Source organism: Xiphias gladius, chromosome 2, assembly GCF_016859285.1.
Source record: "Xiphias gladius isolate SHS-SW01 ecotype Sanya breed wild chromosome 2, ASM1685928v1, whole genome shotgun sequence".
In the NCBI taxonomy this organism is placed as follows: Eukaryota; Metazoa; Chordata; class Actinopteri; order Istiophoriformes; family Xiphiidae; genus Xiphias; species Xiphias gladius.
In genome coordinates, this window is record NC_053401.1 from 1,899,690 (window position 1) to 1,926,166 (window position 26,477).

Consider the following 26,477-nt stretch of genomic DNA (forward strand, 5'->3'; position numbering starts at 1 on the left):
CCGAATCTGCTTTGAGCTAATGCTAACATGCTCACAATGACAATGCTATTGCTAAGCAGTTGTAATGCTGACCTTGTTCCCCACGAAGGGATACTTCTTATTAAAAACTGGTGGAGCAACAACAGCATTTGACAGACGCAAAACCAGAAAATTATCCAATTTTACAATTTGACATAATGCGCCATTTCACATTTTCCACAGTTTAATCCGGGTGAGAATCTGACAGAGCACATACCTGCCCTGCTCAAATTGCTATTATGCTGCTGGAACAGCAAAGTCACACTGGACACAAAAAACGCCTTCTTCCACAGCCATTTTTTTCCCAGAGAAAAACTCCACGTTAAATCTGATTATTTTTACCTGTGGTTTGGTTTATGATCATATCCCACTGCTGATGCACAGAGGACTGTAATCTCCAGATCAGATTTATGAATTTGTGCTTCATTCATGGTGACCGCAGCTGCTCTCTTCTTTAAAAGAAATACTAACTTCTGCAACTACGAGCAAATCACGAGAGCAGTATTCGGAAAAAATATCAAACCGCAGCGTGGAGACAGTTAGTCCGCCAGCAGGTTGCCCCAAATGATTTCCCAAATGATTTCGTCATGAACCAAAATATTGAACAAACTTAAAAGTGTTGACCTGATGATGGCTTTAGAGGAAAAGTCAGAGGATCAGCAAAAGTTATTACGGTTCATCCTGTATGAACATGAATGCGGTTGAGACACTTCACTCAAAACCACAAATCTCACGGTGGGCCTAAAGGAAAGGGGTCAGTCAGGGGGAATCATCAAAGTCGGTAGGGTTCCCCCTCAGGGGACCACGAACGACTGTTCAAAATTTCATGGCAATCCATCCAGCAATTGTTGAGATATTTCAGTCTGGACCAAAGTGGTGGACTGACCGACCACAGACTGAAGCTGCCGTCGCTACAGCCACGTTGCTATTGTGGCTAAAAATCTGACAACAATATAATGGCCACTAGCTTTTTTTTTAAGTTACTGTGTGTCTGTGAATATCTCTATCTGGAATATAAAGTCTTGAAAAGATTAAGTAGGAAATGATGTGAACACAGTAACTCTGATCACTCTCAGTCAGGGTGTCAGGGTTTAAAACAGCTGACATCAGCCTGCGGAGCCACAAAAGGGTCCAAACTTCAGACAAACCTTTAAACCGAGTTGGACATTAACATGTTACGACCTGCGACTCCACTCTGCCTTTTCCTGCTTTTTGTGAAGTTCTCGGAGATTTCCTTGCAGCTGTGTCCGAGCCAAGGCTGTTCTTCTTTCGCTGGCCTTGTGTGATGCTCAGCGCAACGCCCCAAGCTCAGTTTTAACCTTCACTTATGACAGCCCATCTGTTAGTTTGTATTAAACACACGCTGCACGCGGACGCCTGAAAACTACCCCCCCCTTCGTGACTGCCGAGCGTTCGCTCCAGAAGCTGCTAAGAGCAGTGGCTCTCAACCTTTTGACACGTACCACCCCCTTCTGAGGATGAAAGGAAAAGCGCGGAAAGAAATAGAAATTTGTCTCTTTTTGTACAGTATAAAGCAATAAAGCAAGAACGTAAGCAAAACAGCTGCAGAACATCCGATAAACAGGCCACAAATCACATTTAGAAAGGCGCATGCAGATAGAGTGAGTAGCGGAGAGACAAGAATAAGTAGAAAAACTGTGCAATAACTTGAAACTAGGAAGTGAAACACGGTGCAACGCCTGAGGCCAGTGAACATAAATGGGGTTTTTTATAGGCACTGGTGTAGAATCTGCAAAAACAAATCTTATTCATGTGAGATACTGAGAGGTTTAGTAGTATACAATACAATATATAGTAATACACTGCAGTGGAATATACTATAATATAATAACAATAAATAAATAAATTGATCAATTAAAACTAGATCAGTATTTATAATAAGCATGTGTGTATTACTATATATGTATAATATAAATGTAATATAACAATATAAATAAAATAAATGCTAAAATATGTATATTTTTTGTAGAAATAACCCACTAAAAGCCAAGTGAACTGAATAAATTGCCCAACACACCTGATCATGAATCAAATAAGATACAAACTAAACCTCATATGTTCAATTTAAAATCCCACAATATTGTTTCAGATTTGAAGAATTGGAATTTTCTCGCGCCGGGCTTCACAGGGTTGACCAGCTTCTTTCGTAGCTACGGTCGCACCTTCATCAGATTTTTCATCATCATCAGCGTCTCCATCATCGTCGCCGTCATGATCACGGTCGTTTCCCGAGCGACGTCTGAGGAAGGCTGTGTGTGTGTGTGTGTGTGTGTGTGTTTGTGATGCAGCAGCAGCCTCATTTCATAGATTACTGTCAAACGCTTGTCAATGCATTAAGTCTCTCTCTCACACACACACACACACACACACACACACACACACACACACACAGATATCCTAGTTTTACTTCATTCGTGGGGACCTATCGTTGACACACTGCATTCCCTAGGCCCCTAACCCTAACCTTCACCATCACAAGTGACCCCGACCCTTACCCCGACCCCGGCCTAAACCCGATTCTAACCTGAACCCTAAAACCAAGTCTTAACCCTCAAACAGCCATTTAATCCTGTGGGGTCCAGCATTTTGGGCCCGCCCCCCTCCCCCAAAAAAAGCTGTCGGACCCCACAAGTATAGTGGGCTCCCGGTTTTTGTACACGTCGAATATAGTAAAACAATCTCCCGCACACGCACACACACACACACACACACACACACACACACACACACACACACACACACACACACACACAGACTGGAATCGAAGCATGCATATGTCAGTGGCTGGATTATGTGTCAACACAGAGCGAGCGCCTGGGGGTTTGTAAATATCCCACTCAACTGATCTGTGACTCATCCCACACACACACACACACACACACACACACACGCACGCACACACACACACGTCCTTGTTTTACTGCATTCGTGAGGACCTGTCATTGACGTGATGCATTCTAACCCCTTACCCTAACCTAGTACCAGGTTGCTCAAACTAGTCCTCACAAAGATAGCCATAATGTAACACACACACACACACACACACACACACACACACACACACACACTGAATGCATTCAACCAGCATAAGTAAACAACTATAGCATCCTGAATATCCCCAATCTCTCCCCTGAAGGTATGAAATTACAGTGTGTGTTTTAATGTTCCCGTGTGTGTGTGTGTGTGTGTGTGTGTGTGTGTGTGTGTGTGTGTGTGTGTGTGTGAGGGGGTGATTCATTATTTAGCAGGGGATAATGTGCCCAATATAGCTCTAAGCAGACGCGGGCATAGAGACGTGGAGCTCTGCGCGCTTGTGTTTGATTCTCTCGCCGCCAACAGGAAGTCGCTCTCTCTGAGGCGTCCGAGTAAGAGACACCTGCCGCAGGTGGAGGAGGCGATGGTTCACATCGGGAGGGAGACGAGCGCGGTTTTTCCTCCGAGGAGCTTTTAGAAAACAGCAAAAAACGACACAAAAGAAATTTAATAAAAAGGCTGCAGCCTCTGTCTGTGCGCGGGGCCACAGGAAGAGGTCAGGCGCACCTTTCACGTTGTTCTCTACAGTCATTCATAGACCGGGATACTGGGGGGGGGCAGTTCTAGCATCTCCCGACGACTCGGGGACGAGCTCAGGCTCGGAGAGCAGCAGGGGACAGGAGCTCAAAGCGCGTGCACGTTCACGTGCAAGTGCACGCACTACTTCTTACACTACGTGCGCCGAATGCAGCGGCGGAAAGTCCGTTTGCCCAAGTGCCGTGCTTAACCTTCCAAAACACACCTGTGGGACGCGTTGGCCTTGTTCCTTCAGCTGTGTTGCGGTCTGTAGCGGACTCAGTCCTCACACAACCTGGACGGATTCTACCTAGTTTCAAAGCTCCGAGTCTCCCGACTCCGTCCGTGCAAAGCATTTTCGGATCCTCGCGTCACTGCAGCGGCCGTTTCTCATGTGAGAGCCGCTCCTTACCGTCTTCGGTCATTTGAGAGGGAAGAGACGCGACCCAGCGCTAAAAAAACTCCTCCGCATTTCCACCACAACGCTCTAATAAAACAAATAAAAAAAAACGCGCTCAAGCTTCGGTCCAAAACAGCCCAAATTCTGACCTTCGACCCCGCAGCGTCCAGTCCTGCTAACCCCGCCCCTCTGCGGAGAGAACGGGATCTCCATTCAAACACACCAAACTCCGCGCCCCAGGATGCGACATTCGCTGTAGAAGGAGAGAAGGCGGCAGCAGAACCAGAACCAGAAACAGAACCACAACCACACACACTTTACCTCAAAAACACAGACTAGCAGGAGGGTGAAGCAGCCAGCAGCAGACACAGCAGCCCGTCAGCCCGCAGCCGGAACACACTCCCTGAGCGCAGTCTGCTAGCAGGAGGCTAACGGCTAACACCGACATGGCGAGCGCCTCGTACCACATCTCCAACCTGCTGGAGAAAATGACCTCCAGCGACAAGGATTTCAGGTAAAAATAAAACCCTGGAAAAACAAACTAACTGCCCGGCTCGCATTATTATAGCTCAATCTGTTTTTATTAAATGTTAAAACAGTGGCTGGCGCTGTCAGGCCTCATGGTAACAGCTAGCCTGCCACCTGTCTGATCATCGTCACATCGCTAACCAGCTAGTTAGTGGTTAACGTTTGGTTTAAACTCGACGACAGCGTTAGAAACCAGCCACTGACGACGCTAAACCGACAGGTGAGTTGCCGGTGAACGCCGCCGGTTAGCGGTTAGCTCGCCTGCTAGCTGGTTAGCTCTAACTTCTGTCATGCCGCAAGCTAGCGTGATGTCAGCTAACGTCTGAATGTTTACGGTGTCTGCTGGCTATAGGGATTAACATGAGAAGTTAGCATCACAGCTAACTGCCTCTCCAGCCAACAATGATGTGGTGTGTGGCATGTTTCTGCTAACTAGCATGTTTTTAGGTGGCGGTGGGGGCGATGCTGGGGGTGTGGTAGCGTTGGTAGCACAGGTAGAAGCAAAGGTGAACCCTCCTTCGTTAAGGTGACAATGTTCGGGTTTTATTGAAAGTGTTTTATAGGAGCTGCTGATTCAACCGTGCGATCACCCTGGAGGATGTAGTGTGTGAGTGTGTGTTGCTGTTGAACTGTGCTGCATGTTACACGCGGGTGTTTGTGTTATGAAATAATAGAAACACCTGTCGTTACAACACGTTACACCTCGGCAGCGCCACAAACTGCAGCCTCCGGCAGGACCGTAAAGTTGAATCAACACCTCTTGATTAAGCATCTTTTTTATTTAAAGGAAAGGTTAACATTTCATAACATTTAACAAAAAAAAAACCTCTTAAACTTTACTAATACTAAAAAGGTTTTAACTTTGATATCCACTCCATTAAACTAATTTGGATATCTGCAGCCTCATGTTAGCTTCAGATAAAGGACTGTCCGAGACTGTGGATTTTGTCATCCATCACTTACAAGTGCATTAGGAAGGGATTGTTTAATGGTCAGTGTGAAGAGAAAGGATTATAGCAAGCAAAACCAGTTTTAATGTTCACATGGAAACCTGAAGATCAGATGAAGACAGACGACAGACTTAAAAAATGTTAACCTTTCCTTTAAATAAGAAAAGCTGCTTAATCTCGCACACCTTTCTCCACCTTTCTCTATTAGCCTGACTACGACCCTCATCCGGACTAGTTAACCGTCAGGTATGTTTAATTTGCAGCTTAGTGGGTAAAGGACAGGAGTCTGTTTGCCACACAGTGTACTGGAGTAAAAGCTAAAACATACACTCAGTTGTCAGTTTCCTGGGTGCACAGGGCTAAAACCAACGCAGGTTAATGCAACAGTCGTGCAATGAATCCTCCTTCGTGAATTTCACAAGGTTCAGTTTTTGTTGAAAGTCTTCTTCTCATTCAGAGAAGTGTCGATTCGGCTGGATGGACGTTTTTGTTGGCTGTAGTTTTTGTTGCTGCTGAGCTGCATTGCATTTAACTGAGAGACGTTTCTAATGGTCAGTCCCCCCTCACTGATGTACAGCGCTGTGCAGAAGTATTGGGCACTAATTATAAAGTGAGGATGTTTTTCAAAAATAAAGCCACGAATAGTTTTTATTTATCAGTGAACTTCACGCTATGGCTGCAATTCACGATTCATTATCTACTTATCGGTTTTTTTTTTTTAATTATTTTCTTTACTCGACTAGTGGCTCTGTATATAAATGAGAGTAAACACTGAATAAAGCCCATTATAATTCTCCACAGACCAAGGTGACAAGAGGTGTTGATTCAACTTTACGGTCATGCCGGAGGCTGCAGTTTGTGGCGCTGCTGAGGTGTAACGACAGGTGTTTCTATTATTTCATAACACAAACAACCGCGTGTAAAATGCAGCACAGTTCAACAGCAACACACACACACACACACTACATCCTCCGGGAAGATCACACGGTTGAATCCGCACCTCCTATAAATGAAAGTAAATATTGAAAAATGCCAAGTATAATTTCCCACAGGCCGAGGCGATGTTCTCAAATATCAAAAATATTCATTTTACTATCACGATAATAAATATTTTTACCATCATGCCTCCCTTTAGTGTGTGTCGGGTGGATAAGAATCTAAACATCTAAAGGGCCTTAGATCTGTGTTCAGTACTGTAAATGGAGTGGATGGGTTTTACTAGGTTGCTTTAGTGTTTGAGTTGATTTTTATAGAAAATAATTGAACTCGTTGGCTGCCAGGAAAGTACTAATCAATTTAAGAACTGATGGCATGATTTGGTAAATAGAAGACCTTTGTTAGATCATTATGTCGCTCTGTTAAATCGAGTTTATTGAAAGTTATGTGAACAGTGTGTGGAACTCTGACGTCTGCCTTCAGTTTGTTTTCTGCTCCAGCACCTGTCAAAGGTTTTTGGATGTGCACACTGGAGCTGAAACAGTTAGCTGAGTAATCGCTTATTTGATCGATAGTGAATTCGTGTGTGACAGCTTGGATCATCTGCGAATCCTTTTGGTCACTTTTAAGCAAAAATACCAAATAGTTGCTGGTTCCAGCTCCTCAGATGTTAGGATTTGCTGCATTTTTTTTTTTTTTAAACTGTACAGGAAAGTAAACTGAATGTGTCGGACAAAACAAAACATATGAGGGCGACGGAAATTATAGTGAGCATTGTTCACCACTTGCTGGGGGGGGGGAAATTAATGGATGAATCGAGAAAATAATCAACGGGTTTATGGATGGAAATGAAATGAAAATAATCATTGCGGCCCTAGTGGGTGCTCTACCTTCTTTCTGCCCTATGATTTGGAAAATGATCAGCAGGAATTGGAAGCATGTGTTGTTTCTATTTAATGACCTAAAACGTGCAAAGCCACTGGCAGGGTGCTTAGACTGGAGACACTTGACGGAGCTCTGTTAGGAAGGATAACGTGTCAATGTGTGATTTATCAGAAGATACAGAAGAAGGCACCATTGTAAGTATTACTGGCCAATGATTTCACGTTGCAGTTCGTTAATGCTCGTCATGATGATGATGATGATGATATCCCATCATGTTGTTGTTGATGCCAAACGAGCTGTAATGAAAAAGGAAACAGTTGTTTTTTGAAATTGTTTAATGCAAACGAAGAGTTGAGTCTCCTGTAATGCGAAGTAGAAGTGTTAATAGAGCTGGAAATATTAAATGATTGGCAGAAAACTAATCTGCAGCTAATTTAATATTGATTCAGCCCATTTAAATTTTTTATGAAGCATAAATGCCAAATATTCTCTGGTTTCAGCTTCTCACACTTGAGGATTTGCTTCTTTTCTCTGTCTTTTGTGATATTAAACTAAGTATTTTCGGGTTTTGGGCTGTTAAAACAAAAAAGACATTTGAAGACATCAGGTTGGGCTTTATGAAACGCTGATCATAAGAAATTATGTTGTCGTTTTTCTCACTATTTCCTGATGTTTTATAGACTAATCAATCAGGGCTTGTGAGTTGTAATCCTGGTAAAATCAAAGAAGATAACCAAATAGAGTCGCCCCAAACAGTTATTTTCATTGTTGATTTAAAATGTCACCTTTTTCCTGACTATTTGACTAATTTTTTGGTCTATGAAATGTCGGAAAATACTGAAAAATGCTCATCAGTGTTTCCAGAGCCTGACCTCATTGCTTGCTTTGTCCAACCAACAACCTAAAACCAAATGATATTTGATTTAATATCATATACGACCAAGATAAGCAGCAAGGGTATTTTTGGCATTTTAATGTTTTTTTAAACAATTAATCAATGATCAGAGTCAAAGAATTAAAACGGAGGCAGTGAACAGCAGAATTAGCTGGTTACATCCTTTAAAAAAATTTTTTTTAAATCCCTCATTTAACATAGATTCCTGCGCAAACCAGCCTCCTTTCTAAGCTGCTCGAGGAGAGCAGCCCCCTCGGTATGAGAAATCCTTGAAATCCTGGGACTTGTCAGTGTCCAGGCTCGTTGCTGTGGAAATTGCTGCTGACCTTGTGCAGGCAGAGCTAAAAGAGTCATTTCCCGATCTGAGTGCTTTAATATAGAGCGTGCATCAGCAGATGCTCTGCAGGAGAGATAAATACTGCTTCTGTTTAGGTGATGTGTCTCTGCTGGTGAGTTCAGTGCATGTTTCCCTTAATGCAGAGAGCTATTCAGATGTCACACACTTGTAAATTGGTTCTCTAATTTCGATGTGTGCTCTTTGCGGGCTGTGATACAGAGTAAAATGTAAATGTTGGATTGACATGGTGTCATCAGATATAACTCTGTATTAAAGCAGCAAGAATTTGATGAGGATATTCTCAGAAAGAAGTTTTTTTGTTTTCTGTTTTTTAAAAAGGCATCTAAGATTGATCCAGATTCCCAATTTTTTTTTACCACCCTCTAAACAAAAAGGACAGTGTTGAGAACCACACAGAACATTTAAATAAAGGTCAGCTTGAGGGCAGAAAGCACTCAGTATTTTGGTTGATACACATTTCAGAGGCTAAAAGCCAATAAAATAAATGTGGCAGCAGTGCCGCTAAAGTGGAAATCATCTTTTTGCCCTGAGCTCAGGCTTTCAGGCTGTGTCCAACAAGCTGTACACATCAAATGCATCGGATGGTGAAGGTTAAGCTGAGCAGATGCTGTATGGGTTTGCATGAATCACCCTTTGTATGTGGCCAAGACTTCTAAGCTCAGACCGACTGTGAACACTGGACCACGACACTGAACCTTCCAGCAGAGCAGAGGAACCTAAATTCCTCTTCAAGACTCTCAACATCATTGTCCATCTTGTCATCATCCTTTTACTTTAATAATTCCTAGTGTTTCCATGTTTGTTGTGTTTCTGTAGTGGCTGTAGTTACACTGTCGCCAAGATTACATGGATTTTCGTTTCCTTGACGTTGTGGTTTCTCTGCGAAATTGTCCGAACGACATGATCTGTGTGGTTGTGTGCCGGCATCCGGGAGAAGCGGGATTGCAGCCGGATTCAAGACTCGGCTAGCCACATAAAATACCAGTCCAGTAATGTTATTACAAGTCTTTACGGTTCAGAGCAGGTCTTTTGACAGCAGCCATGAGGGAAATGGGACCATGGAACTGCTCAGACTGAAGACAGTTGACCAAATATTCTGACACGTCAGTTTGAAAAAAAGAAAAAAAACAGCCAGTTGTCACACGGCCAGATTGTTAATTGTTTCGGGCTATTTAACCAGGCGTTGCAACCGCCCTCAACTTAAATCGAGCTGAAACCATTAACTGACCTTTCAGTCGACAGAAACATTATTTCCACCTATTTTGATAATCAACTAATCATCAAAGTAATTGTTCAAGAAAACTCCCGACTCCTAAAGAATCTGCTGCTTTTCTTCTTTTTTCCACTGACCCGGTTGATCAGACCAAACAAGCAATCTGATACCATCCCCTTTGGCTTCAGGAAAAAATGATGTGCATTTGTGACTATTTTCTGGCTTTTTTAATTGAGAAAATAATCGTTTACTTCGCACAGTGTATGTCCGGCACTTTGTTTCGAGTCCATGTCAACACATTTGGTCACTTTGGCTCAATGTCAATCGTGTCAATTCTGAGATTGTGTATGTATCACCACAGTGAATTGACTGTTTTGCTTTGTTTTTCTTTCTTTCTTTTTCCCTCCAGGTTTATGGCCACAAACGACCTGATGACGGAGCTACAAAAAGATTCAATCAAACTGGACGACGACAGCGAGAGGAAGGTCAGTTCATGCTGGTTTATACTGGTTTGTACTGGTCTATAGTGGTTTACCAAAGATGAGTGTTTCGAACTGTTTGTGTCTGGTACTCTGGTCCGTGTTAAAATGCTGTACGTTTGTCTCCAGGCTGACATGACCAATGAGAGTTTTTAAGAGTTTTAGTTTTTGAACAAATCCAGTGATTGGTTGATTGATTGACAGGTGGTGAGGATGATTCTCAAACTATTGGAAGACAAGAATGGAGAAGTTCAGAACCTGGCAGTCAAATGGTAAAAACACGCGCTGAAAAATTCACATCTGTTAGGTGTGTTTGTTTCATCTTCATTTATTTTAATTGACCATATTTTAATGAGCTATTTATATGAATTGTGTTTCAATTCATATTTTTGTTGCCTAAGTGAATTTAATTTAATTAAATTTTAATTTCTTCATCAGTTTTTTTGTTTATTTTCTTCTTAACTTCTATTTTTAATTTCTGTGTTCATCCTCATGGTATATCTGCTGTTTTTTACTGTGTTATTTCAATTCCTTTTTAAACCTCTGGGTGTATCTGTAGCTTCCTTTGACCCTCAGTGTGTATTTTTAAACCGTGGGTGCGTTTGTTTTCGTCAGCCTGGGGCCCCTGGTCAGTAAGGTGAAGGAGTACCAGGTGGAGACGATCGTGGACACTCTGTGCACCAACATGCTGTCGGACAAAGAACAACTCAGAGACATTTCCTCCATCGGACTCAAAACTGTGATCGGGGAGTTACCGCCCGCCTCCAGTGGTAAAGCTACTTCAAATACTTCAGCTGTCGCCACAAATGTATACAATGTACACTACTCGAATGGCACAAAAACTACAAATATTACTGCTGTTCGCTGTAGGACTGCCACCATCTTCTAGAGTTAAACACAGTAGTACAGCCAATACTAAAGTATACTACAAAGTACCGCGATGCCATGTACTGCCACCTTCATCCTGTCCTGTCTCATTCTTTAACCCGCCTGTCTGTGTCTCTTTCTGCCTGTCTGCGTCTCAGGCTCCGCTCTAGCTGCCAGTGTTTGTAAGAAGATAACGGGTCGTCTGACGAGCGCCATCGCCAAACAGGAAGACGTGTCTGTCCAGCTGGAGGCGCTTGACATCATGGCTGACATGCTCTGCAGGTACGGGACCCGTCGGTCCGTCCGTTACACAACTACAGAACTGGGTTTATTGTTGGGTGTGTTTTAGAGCTTCCAAACAGGGATGCTGCTTTTCAAGCTCGATTATTTTGGCCAGAAATATCATGATATAAACTGCAGCCTCCAAACTGATCATACAGTTGAATCAACAACTCTCTAAAACAGTTTCGACATAGACAAAAGATCATAACCTTCATGATGGGAGGATTTATTGGGTGTTGTATTAGACTGCATTAGTATGAACTAGGTGTACCTAATAAACTGCCAACTGGGTGTTCACCATCATGTGTTGGTGGGTTTCACAAGCCACGGTAGCTACGGCCAGACGGAAAAGCGCCTGGTTTGCTGATCCTCCTGTGTCTGCTCTCTCTAGTGGCTAATTAAAGATGAAACCGCTAATAAAGTCAGGGGCGTTGCGCTGCGTTCACGGTGCCCTATGAAAACAACGGCGGCTACTGTAATAATGGCATCAGAGATGTTGGTGGTGGTGTTGCCGTCTGAATGTTTGGCTACAGTATGTAATAAAACTGGCGTACCGACGCGCCTCCGCCATCAAACTGGATATTTTTGTCCTTTTAATTTGGTCTGAAATTAAATAAACCAAAACTGACCGTCTACTTCTCTGTTCCTTTTGCAGACAGGGGGGTCTGTTGGTGAATTTCCATCCCTCCATCCTCAGCTGTCTGCTCCCCCAGCTCACCTCCCCCAGACTGGCTGTCAGAAAGGTACGTCTCACCTCTTAACCCTTGTCTCATCAGATTAACCTGTGATAGGTCTTCAGCTATTTGTAGTTGCTGCCTTGTGACACCGGGAATGTGAATATTTCAGAGGACCATCATGGCTCTGGGCCACCTGGTGATGTCCTGCGGGAATCTGGTCTTCATCGACCTGATCGAACACCTTCTGACCGAGCTGGGGAGGAACGACAACATGTCGACCACCAGGACCTACATCCAGTGCACAGCCGCCATCAGCAGACAGGCCGGACACAGGATTGGTGAGACAGGGCAGCACGTTAGCCGGAATGCAACAGAAGAGAGAACTTAAAATGCGGGAAAAACACAAAATTCACATGAAGCCTTTCAAAACGTCAGTGTTTGCTCATCGTGTACTAACGGTGACTGTCCACCACCTCTGACCTACTTCTCTGTCCGTCCGTCTGTCTCCAGGAGAGTACCTGGAGAAGATCATTCCTCTGGTAGTGAAGTTTTGTAACGTTGACGATGACGAGCTCAGAGAGTACTGCATCCAGGCCTTCGAGTCCTTCGTGAGGAGGTAATTCTAGAGGCGACACCTACCAGAGTCCGTTACGGTCGCGCTTGTTCTCGTTTTGTTTCATCCTTTCCTTGTGGTTTAAGGTGTCCGAAAGAAGTTTACCCCCACGTTCCCACGGTCATCTCCATCTGCCTGCGCTACCTGACCTACGACCCCAACTACAACTTTGACGATGAAGACGAGGACGACAACGCCATGGACGCTGAGCAGAACGATGAAGACTACCAAGGTACTGAAATATGAGTATTGGTTAAATAGTTGTCCGTTTAATATCTCGGGGTGGATCAGTCCATTGAGGGTAATATTGAAGAAAAACGAACAGGACGGATTTGTGGCAAAATTGTATCTTCGTATGACTTTTGCATCAATTATGTCGATGTAGTTTTGAAATCGAAAATGGAATATAAAACAACATTTACTGTGATAGATGGATTTTACCCATATTTCCCACCCCTGGTCAATCGAGAACAGATCAGGCCAAGAAAATCCAGTTCAGACTGGTGAATGAAATGAAAACTCGTGAAGTACCAGAGGATAAATCTTTTCGATTTTGGTAACAAGATGGCTTCCATGTTATCTGAGCATATTATTATTATTTTTTTTTTTTTTTCTTCTCCAAGTATCTAAGAACAGCAAAGGTGTGACCCTCGAGATTTTTAGTCTTTTTAATCTAAGTTTTATTCCAAATTTTAATCTGTGAAGGGGCTTGAAGATTACAACGAGAGTCGTGACGATCTGTCTGTTTGTCCCTCCGTCTGTCCAGGCAGTGACGATGAGTACAGCGACGATGACGACATGAGCTGGAAGGTCCGACGGGCGGCGGCAAAGTGTTTGGACGCCGTCGTTTCCACCCGTCACGAGATGCTGCCGGAGTTCTATCGCTCTGTCTCTCCTGCGCTCGTCTGTCGCTTCAAGGTACGAGCCGCCTCCTCCATTGCTCCATCACCTCCTTGCTCTGATGCTTCGTGTCCATCTCCCAGCCGTTGAGAACCGATAATCGACCAGTTTGGACAGCAGCGGTTTTAAAAGGATCCCTACTTATCCTTACATAAACCAGGGAATACGACCAGTCTTCACCGACCAATTGATAACTTTAGATCAGGTCATCTCTTCCTGTTGATGAAACTAATTCTCAACTGTCAATCACACCAATACCTACCTCTTTATTAAACTAGTTTCTACCTATCGAGGAGGCGAATTGCAGTAAAGCCTTCTGTCAATTGGGCCGACTTTTGCCTGTGGATCGGGCCAATCCCCGTCCTCATAAATCAACCAAATCAGACAAATCCGTACCCAATGACCCGATGTGTCTGACCTGACATACCCGTGTGTCTTCAGGAGAGGGAGGAGAACGTGAAGGCAGATGTTTTCCACGCCTACCTGTCGCTGCTTAAACAGACCAGACCTGCTCAGAGCTGGTTGGCTGATCCAGACGCCATGGAGCAGGGAGACACACCGTTAACAATGCTGCAGAGCCAGGTGATGTTATAACTCCAAAGAAAAAAAATAACTGTATCAATTAATTAAGTAAAAAAATTCACAAATGGCTGATTTTTATTTGTGAGTATTTCTAGGTTTTCTTTGTCTTATAGAATAGTGAACTCCATATCTGTTGGTTAGACAGTCGAAAAGGAGCCATTTTTTTATTTTCCGCAAACAATTAATTTGGAAAATTATTTGTTGATTAGTTGATAGTGAAAATAACTGTAGTTGCAACCTTACGTATTAGTATTTGTATAGGTTGAAATATACCACATACTGCAATGATCCGTAAACAATCTGCTTCTCGTTGATTGCGGTATTGTTTTCATGCAGCAGATGGCGCTGCTGGACGCTTTGAGAGCTTAGGTTTGGTTGGATTCTGTTGTGACAGTGACAGGAAACCCCCAGCATCCTGCGCCATCAACCGCAGAAAACATCAAGTGCTTTTGGTGGTGGTCTCTCTCTGTCGCTCACTCTTTGTCCGTCTCTGTGAATGTGTCTCACCCTCTGCAGGTTCCCATGATAGTGAAAGCTCTTCACAAGCAGCTGAAGGAGAAAAGTGTCAAAACCCGTCAGTGTTGTTTCAACATGTTGACTGAGCTGGTGAACGTCCTCCCTGGAGCCCTGACTCAGCACATCCCAGTACTAATACCTGGTAATACTGCACTGCTGTAACTGCTACTACTACCACTACTGCTACCACTAGTACTACTCCTACTGCTACTACTAGTAATACTCCTACTGCTACTACTACTGCTACTACTCTGCTACTACTAGTAGTACTACTGCTGCTAATGCTGCTACTACTTGCTACTACTGCTGCTACTGCTACTGTTACTACTGCTACTCCTACTGCTACTACTAGTACTACTGCTACTCCTACTGCTACTAGTAGTACTACTGCTACTAGTAGTACTAGTACTACTGCTACTACTGTTACTACTGCTACTACTAGTACTACTGCCACTACTGTTACTACTGCTTACTACTACTGCTACTACTACTGGTACTAATGCTACTACTACTACTACTACTACTACTGTAGTAATCGTAAAAGTAGCAGGAAATAAAAGTATAGTGCAGGGGGTATAACAGGCAGAGTATTGCTGGTCTTTTTTTCTGCAGTTGTCTTGTATCTTAATGATGAGCGATAAGTGTTTAACGCTTGAGGTTTCGAGAGTGTATTCCTCAATAGTTCTTTTGCTGGGAGCGGCAATAATATGCAAATTAGTTTGTCAAGCATCAGTAGTGTCACAGTATCAGTGGTATCAGTAATAGCAATAGCAGTATCTTTGTTTTTCAGGTATCATCTTCTCTCTGAACGATAAGTCGAGCAGCTCCAACCTGAAAATCGACGCCTTGGCCTGCCTCCACGTTATCATGGTCACGCATCCCGCTCACGCCTTCCACGCCCACGTCCCTGCCCTCGTCCCACCCGTGGTGGCGTGCGTGGGAGACCCCTTTTACAAGATCACCTCTGAGGCTCTGCTCGTCACTCAGCAGCTCGTTAAGGTGGGAGTCGAACCTATAATTTCCGTAAACCCCCGTGAACACTTGATGTCACGTGAAGAGTTTACATAGGATTCTGCCGTTTCGGTCTTTTCCAGGTGATCCGACCTCTGGACAGCCAATCGGAGGGCTCGGATAGCTTTGACCCCTCCCCCTACATCAACGACCTGTTCACCTGTACGATCAAACGCCTGAAAGCCGCCGACATCGATCAGGAGGTGAAAGAACGAGCCATCTCCTGTATGGGTCAGATCATCTGTAACCTAGGTAACCACCGCCGGTCAGTCGCAGTGATACGCCAAAAGATCAAATGCTGATCTTTTGACTTTTGACCGACTTGTTACCTTACTTGGGGTTTTGTTGTGTAGGTGACCGCCTGCCCACCGAACTCCCAGGAACGTTGCTGATCTTCTTAGAACGCCTCAAGAACGAGATCACGAGACTGACGACGGTGAAAGGTAAGGGTGCATAACAGGTCACTACATTAAACATTGTGATTATTACATTTTGATAAATTTATATGCGATTTTGCATCCAGTATTGGTACAGTATCCATATTAATATGCTCTAAACTCAATCTATATATCTGCCAGCATTCATTCATTCATGTGAGGGTGTTAAATTTTCTTTGTTGAGGTCTGTAAAACATTACATTCGATCGAAGAATCTTCAGGAGCTGATTTATATGAATTCAGACAAGTATCCCAGCATGCATTTAACAGCAGCCGGCGGCGATCGGTAGAAGATATTTGTTACAATATGTGCTTTGTTATAATTTGTTATAATTTTCACCAGTCAAGGTTTGAGATCTTTTCAGGTGAGAGATTAACCGTTTAGATTTTGAATACTAGATTTAGATTTTATATTTGAATATAGACACTTTCCAGAGGTTTGCTGTCATTGAGTTTGAATTGTTTTTCTGTTTCCTTGAAGTAGAGTCACAGTATTTTCCACTGAGGTCCTGATTGTCCTCTTTGTGTGTGTTTGTGTTGCAGCTCTTACGCTGATCGCTGGCTCTCCGTTGAAAATCGATCTGAGGCCAGTTCTCCCCGACGCTGTTCCAATCCTCGCCTCCTTCCTCCGCAAGAACCAGCGAGCCCTGAAGCTCTGCACGCTGGCTGCTCTGGACATCCTGCTCAGAAACTACAGGTAAAAAAAACACACACACACCTGTAAACCAGACGCACAGCCATCAGCTCCACCGTTTCCTCCTGCCCAGTAACACTGTGAATGTGTGTTTGTTTCAGCTCTGCAGTGACTCCGGTCATGGTGGACGCAGTCCTGGCAGAGCTGCCTCCTCTCATCTCGGAGAGTGACATGCACGTGTCTCAGATGGCGCTGAGCTTCCTGTCTACGCTGGCGGTGACTCACCCGTCTTCGCTGGGTCAGCTGAGCGGAGGAAACATCCTGCAGCAGCTCATCGCGCTGGTCCGATCCCCGTTGCTGCAGGGCGGAGCGCTCGCCGCAATGCTGGACTTCTACCAGGTACAGCGGGGGATTGTCAGACTGGTGTTAGAGTTTGTAATCACCTGACTTCACGACTGGGTTCGCATGTCCAAAAGTCCTTTAACTGAGTGTCATAACAGATAGACGATCACATCTCTGGCATCAGTAGAAAAAAATCTTTTAAAAAAAAAAACCCCTTTAATTGAATCAGAAATATTATTGTGAGCTCCTGTTTTGAATTTTGGGGGCAGGTCATGGCTGTGCTTTGGTTTTCTTTACAGCCTGGGAGATTTTTCTACACGGCTGCAGTTATAAGTTCAGTCAGCTAGGGCTCGAATTGTCTGAGCTGCAAACAGAATCTCTGTTTTCTAATTTTGTTTTCAATGAAATATTTCTATGGTCTATAAGTGTGTCTATGGCCGAGCCTGATCCTGCAAGTCCACAAAATATAGTTCAGTTACGGGAGCTGGTGATAACGTGGGAATATTAGAAATAGGACAAATTAGACAGGTTCTTTCAAACGAAGGCCTTGGGGCCTGTTCCAGAAAGCAGGTTTAACCACCTCTGAACTCAAGTCAATAAGTTACTAACACTACTACATTCTATTCAGCGTTTTCCACTTGTTCATTATTTAGCAGACTGGAATTTCCTTAACAGATGGTTAAGTGCTGGATTCCTACTGCTGGTTGGATGAAATGTTTAAAGCTATTTATTCAGCTGTAACCTAATGGGGACGAAGTTCTGCTGACAGCAGAAGATGTGAAGATTATTTGGAGACCTGCGATCGTAACGCCGTCGTCCGACCCAGTAACGGCCTCGTGATTATGGTGATTTGCAGTTGAAAAAGCATCGAGGTTAAAACTGAGCGTAAAGTTTTCGGGCGTCTGTTTTACATTTTAAAAATCCTGCTCAACGGCATATTTTACGTATTATGTTTCAACACGTGGTGAATGTAAACACAGGAAAGTGAAATGCTGCTAAGACGAGTTAAGACTATACAGTATGCAGCCTATTTTCCAAAAACTCACTTCTAAACCACATTTAGTCCAGTTTTTAAATCTTGGTCTTTTCATCCTCCAAAAATATTCGCATCACCTCGAATATGATCAATAACTATGACAGGAACGTTCCCCCAGTGCGACCAATCACAACGTGAGAGACGATTATTCATAGATCGGAGTCTCGTGTGTCTAAAGCTTCACACGGGTCGTTTTATTCTTATTATTGACAGTGATTAATGTTCAGTAAATGTTTGAATGCAGGCAACTGACACGTGTCTTAATGTCAACACAGTCACAGTGTTGATAAAAGCCTTGGTTACTGTTTAAACATTAACAAAATGTGTGTTTAGACTTAAATGTGGTGTATCTGTGTGTGTTCAGGCTCTGGTGTCCACTGACACTCCTGGTCTGGGCTACATGGACCTGCTGAGGATGCTGACCGGTCCAGTTTACTCCCAGAGTGCCGCTCTGCCTCACAAACAGGCCTACTGCTCCATCGCTAAGTGCGTCGCCGCTCTGACCAGGGCCTGTCCCACCGAGGGGCCTGCTGTGGTGGGACAGTTCATCCAGGTGAACTACCTGTCCCACGTAGAGATACTGTAGCTCTGCCCAGGTTCACGTGAGTCCCCTCTGTGGCCGAAATCCTACAGCGGGTTTTTATGAAGGACGGTTTTTGTCTTGGCAGGATGTGAAGAACAGCCGCTCCACAGACTCCATCAGACTGCTCGCTCTGCTCTCACTGGGCGAAGTGGGACATCACGTGGACCTCAGCAGCCAACCAGAGCTCAAGACAGTCATCCTGGACGCTTTTTCCTCCTCCAGTGAAGAGGTAACACATCTGTCTGTCTGTCTGTCTGTCCAGGAAGAGAAGTGTATCCATCGGGCAGAATGTTTAATCCTGGTTGACTTTCATTGCTTTCCCTTCCCTGCTGTTAGCGTCTAGGGCTGAAAGTATTATTTTAAAATAAAATAGTTGATCATCAGAAAATTAAAAAGCAAATATTCTGATAATCGATTCATCATTAAGTCAGTTTTCAAACACTTTGCTTCAGCTTCTCAAATCTGAGGAGTTCTTGCTTCTCTTTATTTTCTGTAATAGCAAACTGGACGTCTTTGGGTTTTGGACTGTTGATCGGACAGAACAAGACATCTGAAGACATAGTAACATTTTCTGACATCTTTATAGACTAAACAATTCGTGGATTAATAAATGATTAATTGAGAAAATAATTGACAGATGAATTGATAATGAAATGAAATCAGTAGTTGCAGTCCTGTTACCAAGAACAGCTCCTTTTGTTGAGTGTGAGTTTTAATGCTTCTGCAACAGCCGTGGCCGGAGTCATAATGTTTGTCTGTCCTTCCGTCCCATTCCCAGATCTTGGAGGTCAAAGGTCCCTGTGACCTCACAAAACACAACTGAAGAATTCAGACGCTAATTATGACAAAATGCACTTAATACCTTTTTATTAAATCCCTTCCAAGTCTTCACTACATATATTATACGAGTCCGGACAGACATGGATCTAAACTGCAACTTGACTGGTTGGCGGAGGGATACGACCATGAGGAGGTCATTCTAGTTGTGGTTTGGTACAGGAACGTATAAGAATTTGTGGTCTTGCGGCGTTTTTGCAGTTGCCCCCCCCGGTGCAACTACAGTCTGTTGCTCGTTGTGTGTCTCTGTATGAACGCAGCTGTTCAGTTCCTGCTACTTTGACTTCTATGAAGACAAAAAAATAAAATAAGAAATCTGTTGAAGTTGGTGGAAACTGTTGGTTGTGGTTTTTGTCAAGTCTGTACAGGCTTCAGCTCGACTTACGGTCTGTCCCCAGTTTTAGAGTTTTCTTCTTTGATACTAGTTTGTTTAGTATCACAAAAGGAAGGAATTCAGGACTCACATTCAGCTGTTTAAAAAAGTCTAGTTTATTTTATCAGTTATATATTGGTACAGTGGATTTGAACCTGTCTCTCTCCCTGCCTGTGCATCTCAGGTGAAGTCGGCAGCCTCCTATGCGTTGGGCAGTATTGCGGTGGGGAATCTTCCAGAGTATCTGCCCTTCGTCCTGCAGGAGATCTCCTCCTCCAAGAGACAGTACCTGCTGCTGCACTCGCTCAAAGAGATCATCAGTAAGAGCAGTAGCGCAAACACTCTGCAGACGAGTCTGCGTGCGTGTGTGTGTGTGTGTTTGGTTTAAATCTGTGTGTCTGTGTGTCTGTGTTCAGGTTCGGCGTCGGTGTCCGGTTTGAAACCGTACGTGGAGTCAGTCTGGTCTCTGCTGCTCAAACACTGCGAGTGTCAGGAGGAAGGAACTAGGAACGTGGTGGCTGAGTGTCTGGGCAAACTGACGCTGATTGACCCCGAAACCCTTCTGCCACGCCTCAAAGGATACCTGCTGTCAGGTAATCAATAACCAATACACCCTGCTGCCACGCCTCAAAGGATACCTGCTCTCAGGTAATCAATACACTGATCAATTAATAATAATAATGAATTAATAATAAATAAACCCTGCTGCCACGCCTCAAAGGATACCTGCTGTCAGGTAATCAGTAATCGATAAACCCTGCTGTCACATAATCATTACTCTGATCAATAACCATAAACTCTGCTGACCTGCCTCAAAGAATTTTACAAGATCAGTAAGTTTCTGTAGATCTTTGAAGGGACACCAAACTGATTGATTGTATAAAATAATCAATAAGTTGTAAATTTGTAAGTTGTCAGCTAGTCAATCGTTGATCAATCAAAAAATCTATAAAAATTTTGTAGATTTATTGATCGTTAAAGTCTCATTTTTCTTCCTTGCAACAGGTGCTGACCTCAGGCAGACAAAAACAAAAACGCCAGCCAATAGGATTATTGCTTATCTTTAATAAATCCCGCCCCCATGCTCCTCCTAACCAATCAGACTGCCTCTGTCTCCAAAACACGTGTGTCATTGGTTAACAGGTTAGAATTTATAAATTAATGGATGAAACACCTGCTGGAACCGAAGCAGACACCTAATGATTGATGTAAAATATTGATTTATTGATTTTTGGGATCTGTTTCTGTGCGTAGGGTCGTCGTACGCCAGGAGCTCTGTGGTAACAGCAGTGAAGTTCACCATCTCTGACCAACCACAGCCCATCGACCCACTGCTGAAGAACTGCATAGGTAACACACACACACACACACACACACACACACACACACCTGACAGATGGATAGATCAATCAGAAACGAAAGCACATAAGTATTTCCAGAGATGTCGAACTGCTCCTTTTTTTAAAGTTGCGACCGTTACAACCAGCAAAGTTTTCATGGTTTTATTTACCATCATTTACGCACTGATGGACTGACTTCCCACGGTATCAAAGAAATCTGAAATCTGAATTAAAGTCCTAGAGCTCGAGGTTACTCAAAGTTTCTAGATTACAGGATGTTGAAGTAGTGGTAGTTGAAAAAGAAGAGGGTTGGAGCGTTTCCTCTGTTTGGATTATGGAAACAAACTTTAAAAAGCCTCAGTCTGTCCTCTGATTGGCTGATTTTGAATTATTTATTTTTTTATTCCCCTCCTCCTCCTGTCCCTCAGGTGATTTCCTGAAGACACTGGAGGACCCGGACCTGAACGTGCGTCGCGTTGCCTTGGTAACATTTAACTCCGCGGCCCACAATAAACCCAGTCTGATCCGAGAGCTGCTGGACTCCGTTTTACCACAGCTTTACAACGAGACCAAAGTCAGAAAGGAGCTGATCCGAGAGGTGAGACTCACCCGGAGTACACAGGCAGACCAGTGGCTGGACTGGGGTCAGGTGTTTGACTGCTGTCCCGTCTGTGCAGGTGGAGATGGGTCCGTTCAAACACACGGTGGACGACGGGTTGGACTTGAGGAAGGCTGCGTTTGAGTGCATGTACACTCTGCTGGACAGCTGCCTGGACCGAATCGACATCTTCACCTTCCTCAACCACGTAGAGGACGGCCTCAAGGACCACTACGACATCAAGGTCTTGCCACACGCCAAAAACACGCCTCTGCTACTGCTACTATCAGGGTATCAACACCCGGGTCTTCAGAAGTATATAGATTCATAGGAGAAGGATTGATACCAGATATAAACAAAACCAGTTTCCCTCCTTCTCTTTTCAGTTGCTCCTAAATCGCTTTCTATGCCTGTAGTCAAAGCTGAGACCAGCTGTCGAAGTGCATTTCAGACCTTTTCCCCACTTTACAGTAGCTTCCTCAACAGCAATGCAACAGACACACTCCCTCAAAAACCACTGGCCTCAGCCCTCAGTGCCTGCAGCTCATCAGCTGCACTCGTGACAGCGATCAGTGTTTCCCCGAGGAGTTTCTTCTTTTTTTTCCTCCCCCCGGCAGGAATGCCGGGCCCGTATCTCCTCGCGTCTGAGGAGCAACAGCTGAAAACAACCTTAGGATGGTTACACACAGGGGCTCTGATGTTCGCCTCGTCGAGTCTGCTAATTTACCGGGAGCTTTTGACACTTGAAGGACTCTGGAGGCCCAGATAGCTGCAGAAATAAATGGCACTTACACTATTTTTATTGAGCACAGACAGAAATACATGATATAAACTTAGACATAAAGCAATGTTTTTTTTAAAAACGGCAACCAAGGTACAGCACAGGGTATAAACATACGCTTATGTGCTACTACTGCTACTACTGCTGCTACTAGTGCTGCTACTGCTACTACTACTACTGCTACTATTGCTACTGCCACTGCTACTATCGGACCAGTTTTGCTGCTGTTGTTCCTGCTAATGATTCCCAACCGTGGACTTAAGCTGCCGTTGTGTTTTCAGATGCTGACGTTCCTGATGCTGGCCAGACTGTCGTCTCTGTGTCCCAGTGCTGTTCTGCAGAGACTGGACAGACTGGTGGAACCGCTGAGAGCCACCTGCACCACCAAGGTACACAAACAGCAGACCCGCTTCACCAGTATTACACTTTACTGGTAACGGAGAGCGATAACAGTTGTATAATGTCTTCTGAGGAGCTTGGTCAAGTTTAGAGAAAATGACTGAAGGACACTATTTGAGTAATCCTGCTCTTTAAATCCTGGAGGTGTGGAGTGGGAAAGACGTCGGTTTTGATCAGGCAGGAAGGGTCAAAAGAAAAAAAACTCACCATGATTTATGGTAGTTGTATTATCCATGTCTTTTGAAGCCGGTCCAAGTTTTAAATATAATAAAATGTAGGTATCTCTGCTTCTGCGGCACCGATTAGATGCTTCTTTTGTCAATCTGTCACTTTATGGACCTTCAGTTTTAAATCACCGGTGCGCCCCCTTAATTTACTTAATTTATTTATTATCTGTATCTTTTCAGTTGAGGATTTAATCTGTTTCTTCATTTCCAACCAGCCTCATACAAACCTAATCTTTACAGCTTCTATTTTTACTATTATGTTGTTTTTTCTTTTTTTTTGTGCTGTCAGTTCGGTAGCTATGTTTTCTCTGAATTAGTCCTGTTTTACTGTCTAGAGACTCCTGCTGCTTTTTGATTATTTTTACCAGCAGTTCGGTTTGTAACAATGTACCACGACTGGTGGCACTGCCGGAGTTTAATATCCGTTTTTTTTCTTCTGAAGGCAGATTTATAAATTTGAGCTGTAGGAGATAATCCACTCCGTTTCATGGTGACCGCAGCTGCTCTCTTCTCTGAAAGAAATACTAACTTTTGAAAAATGCGAGCAGGCGACGACAGCAGTATTCAGCAAATATCAAACAGCAGCGTGGCGACAGGTAGTCCGCCTCACCTGGCATCAAATATGTTACACCTGCTTTCATTACCAAAGACTTTGGACAGTGTATGTTATTGTTTCCCAACTCGGGGCACTTGAAATCTTGAGCTTGGGGCTGTCCCCACATAGAGAGACCCCGGAGCCAAGAGTAATTAAAACATCATTTTAAAAATATTCCCTCAGACACTGAGTTTAAACTGTAGAATAATGATAAATAACAGTTTTTCTCTGTCGTGAATTAATCTTGTATTATAATAATTTCTAATTTCCTGAGCGCCACTAAACACAAACTTTCTGCCGCCAGCAGGCAGCCTTTGTACCAAATGACGCTGCGCCATAAGGAAGGCGGAGCCAGAAACGTCTGTGTGTAGGGGACTGGTGCTCATGATTTAATTAGAAAAATAAATAAATAAGGGGGGAAAATGAGAGTGCTCGACCTGTATATGAATTCATTAGACTTTTGCTCGTGGCTGGTAGTGAGAGACTGGCTGTAAGAGCAATGATCAGAGCTTTTCTCCTTGCTTCGTTTTTTCTGTCTTCAGTTTCGGGAAAATAAATTTCTCTTCAACGGTCACATTTTGAGCAGCAGGCTGAAACGTTTTCGTCTGTCCGTAGGTGAAGGCGAACTCGGTGAAGCAGGAGTTCGAGAAGCAGGATGAGCTGAAGCGGTCGGCGATGCGAGCCGTTGTCGCCCTGCTGACGATCCCCGAGGCCGAGAAGTCACCGCTGATGTCGGAGTTCCAGTCCCAGATCTCGTCCAATCAGGAGCTGGCGGCCATCTTCGACTCCATCCAGAGGGACTCCAGCTCTGCCAACATGGAGTCCATGGACACCAGCTAAAAAGATGGACACAATAAGTTCCCACGATGCAACATGGCACCACCCCCGCTGCCGGAGCGCTAACCCTGCAGCATGTTTCCATGACAACAGGACGCAAACACGCACGCACGCACACACACACACACTCTCACACACACACACACACACTCTCTTACACTTGTAGTGACACACCCTCTCCTTGCGATTGATCGTTCCATGATGCATTGCACTAAAATCAGCTGTTGGAAAAGAAAGGAAGAAGACTGACTCACACACACACGGACAAAAAGGACAAAAACAAAGAACACAAAAAAAAGAGAGAAAAATAAAGAAGAAATTCAAGAAAAATAAGTTCCATATGAGGCTTGGAAGCTCCTCCTACTTCCTGTTTGTTTTTATAGCAAGGTCATCTGTTCAACATCATTCTTCTATTTTTTTTTTTTTTTTTTTTTGGTTTGTTTTCGTTATTCCAAAAAGTTCCACAGGTACTGTAACCTGATTGGCCGCTGCTGAGTGACTGACAGTTGGCGTGTTATCAAAACTGACCAATGGGGGGAAAAAAAACGGCCTTTCCTGCCTGAGGCTGTGGTGACCAATGGGAGAAGGGCTCGCTCTGTTTTTTTGCGAATGATGTAGGCAACCGATAGGATGCTTGGGGGGGTAACGGCGGGTGGGCGGGATTTTACTGTTTGTGGACCAATCAGCTTCGTTGTTTACCTTAATTCAATAGACCTGCCTTCGTTCCCCTCGTTCCTTTGACGAAAGGGAGGGAGGGAGGAGGAGGGATTATTGGACCAGGTCCCATCTGACCAGACCTGACTGGGCCGTGCTGAGGACAGTATCGTGTGGCTGTTGCCATGGTAACACTTTGCGATACAAAGTCACCGAATTCGGATGGTTCCGCTTGTTCCCACGAGTCCGGCTGCCCCCAAACTGGTTTCTAACCAGTTCCATCTGGTCAGGACCTGTTCGATTTACTGCGTCCTAGTCTGGTTTTATCTGGTTTGACAAACCGGATTTCAGTCTGGTTTGATCTGGTTCAGTCAGGTCTGGTCAGGACAGTCCACTGTTGTTTATCGCCCGAGAAAAATAAAAAAAGGTCCATTTCTGCCTGCCTTCATACTCCGACTGTCTCTTCTTTTTGTGTGTGTGTGTGTGTCAGTGTGCTTCAAAGAAACTTTTTTTCCGGATGGTCAAACTGGTTCCAAAGTGAGCTGATGTGAAACCCGAGTAAGAAAACCTCATTCAAAATCCCATTGACATTTGTGCCAACTCTACTAACTAAAAATCCCGCCTTGGAACGGAGCCTTTCTCAACAGAATGTTGTGTGGCTGACTTCAAATGTTTCGATAAGGACAATCTTCAGTGTTGTTTACGCCGTTAACAAACCCCAGTTCCCATGAGGCCGTCACGGCCCGACAGGGAAGGGCAAACCAGTGAGCGATTCGAGTGTCTGTTGTTAGATCACGTGTTCTTAATACCAGCAGGACAGAGACCGAACGCTGGGGAAGGTCTTAGACGACAGAGTTTAGAAAATAGACCGTTGGAAAAAATGACTCTAGAGGAAGGCGTTGGTCAGTTTAATGGACGAAACCAAGTAACAATGACATACTGTCAGTACCCATATCATCTTCAAGTCTGGAAACTGCCGTCAAGTCTCCAAGCCGTGCCGGCGGCGTGGCTCCGTGGATGGCAGCGTTGATCGACCCGATCCACCTCCTTGGTCCACTGTGAAATATCTTGACCGCTGGCTGGGTTGTTGTGACATTCTTTAGACATTCATGGTCCCCAGGTGA

The 26,477-nt window shown here is 44.2% G+C and overlaps 1 protein-coding gene across 1 annotated transcript; it reads left to right on the forward strand.

The window, feature by feature from the left end:
- Positions 1 to 3,749: 3,749 nt before the first annotated feature.
- cand1 (cullin-associated and neddylation-dissociated 1) lies at positions 3,750 to 25,803 on the forward strand. Its single transcript, XM_040152036.1, has 26 exons — positions 3,750 to 4,502; positions 10,163 to 10,238; positions 10,437 to 10,504; positions 10,848 to 11,002; positions 11,258 to 11,381; positions 12,037 to 12,124; positions 12,228 to 12,396; positions 12,569 to 12,674; positions 12,758 to 12,903; positions 13,438 to 13,589; positions 14,013 to 14,153; positions 14,670 to 14,811; positions 15,460 to 15,668; positions 15,764 to 15,932; positions 16,034 to 16,123; positions 16,661 to 16,814; positions 16,913 to 17,150; positions 18,494 to 18,682; positions 18,798 to 18,941; positions 20,107 to 20,242; positions 20,339 to 20,515; positions 21,177 to 21,272; positions 21,691 to 21,860; positions 21,940 to 22,104; positions 22,923 to 23,030; positions 24,478 to 25,803. The coding sequence occupies exons 1-26, from the start codon at positions 4,435 to 4,437 to the stop codon at positions 24,700 to 24,702; spliced, it is 3,705 nt and encodes a 1,234-aa protein (XP_040007970.1). The 5' UTR covers positions 3,750 to 4,434; the 3' UTR covers positions 24,703 to 25,803.
- The last annotated feature ends 674 nt before the right edge of the window (positions 25,804 to 26,477 follow it).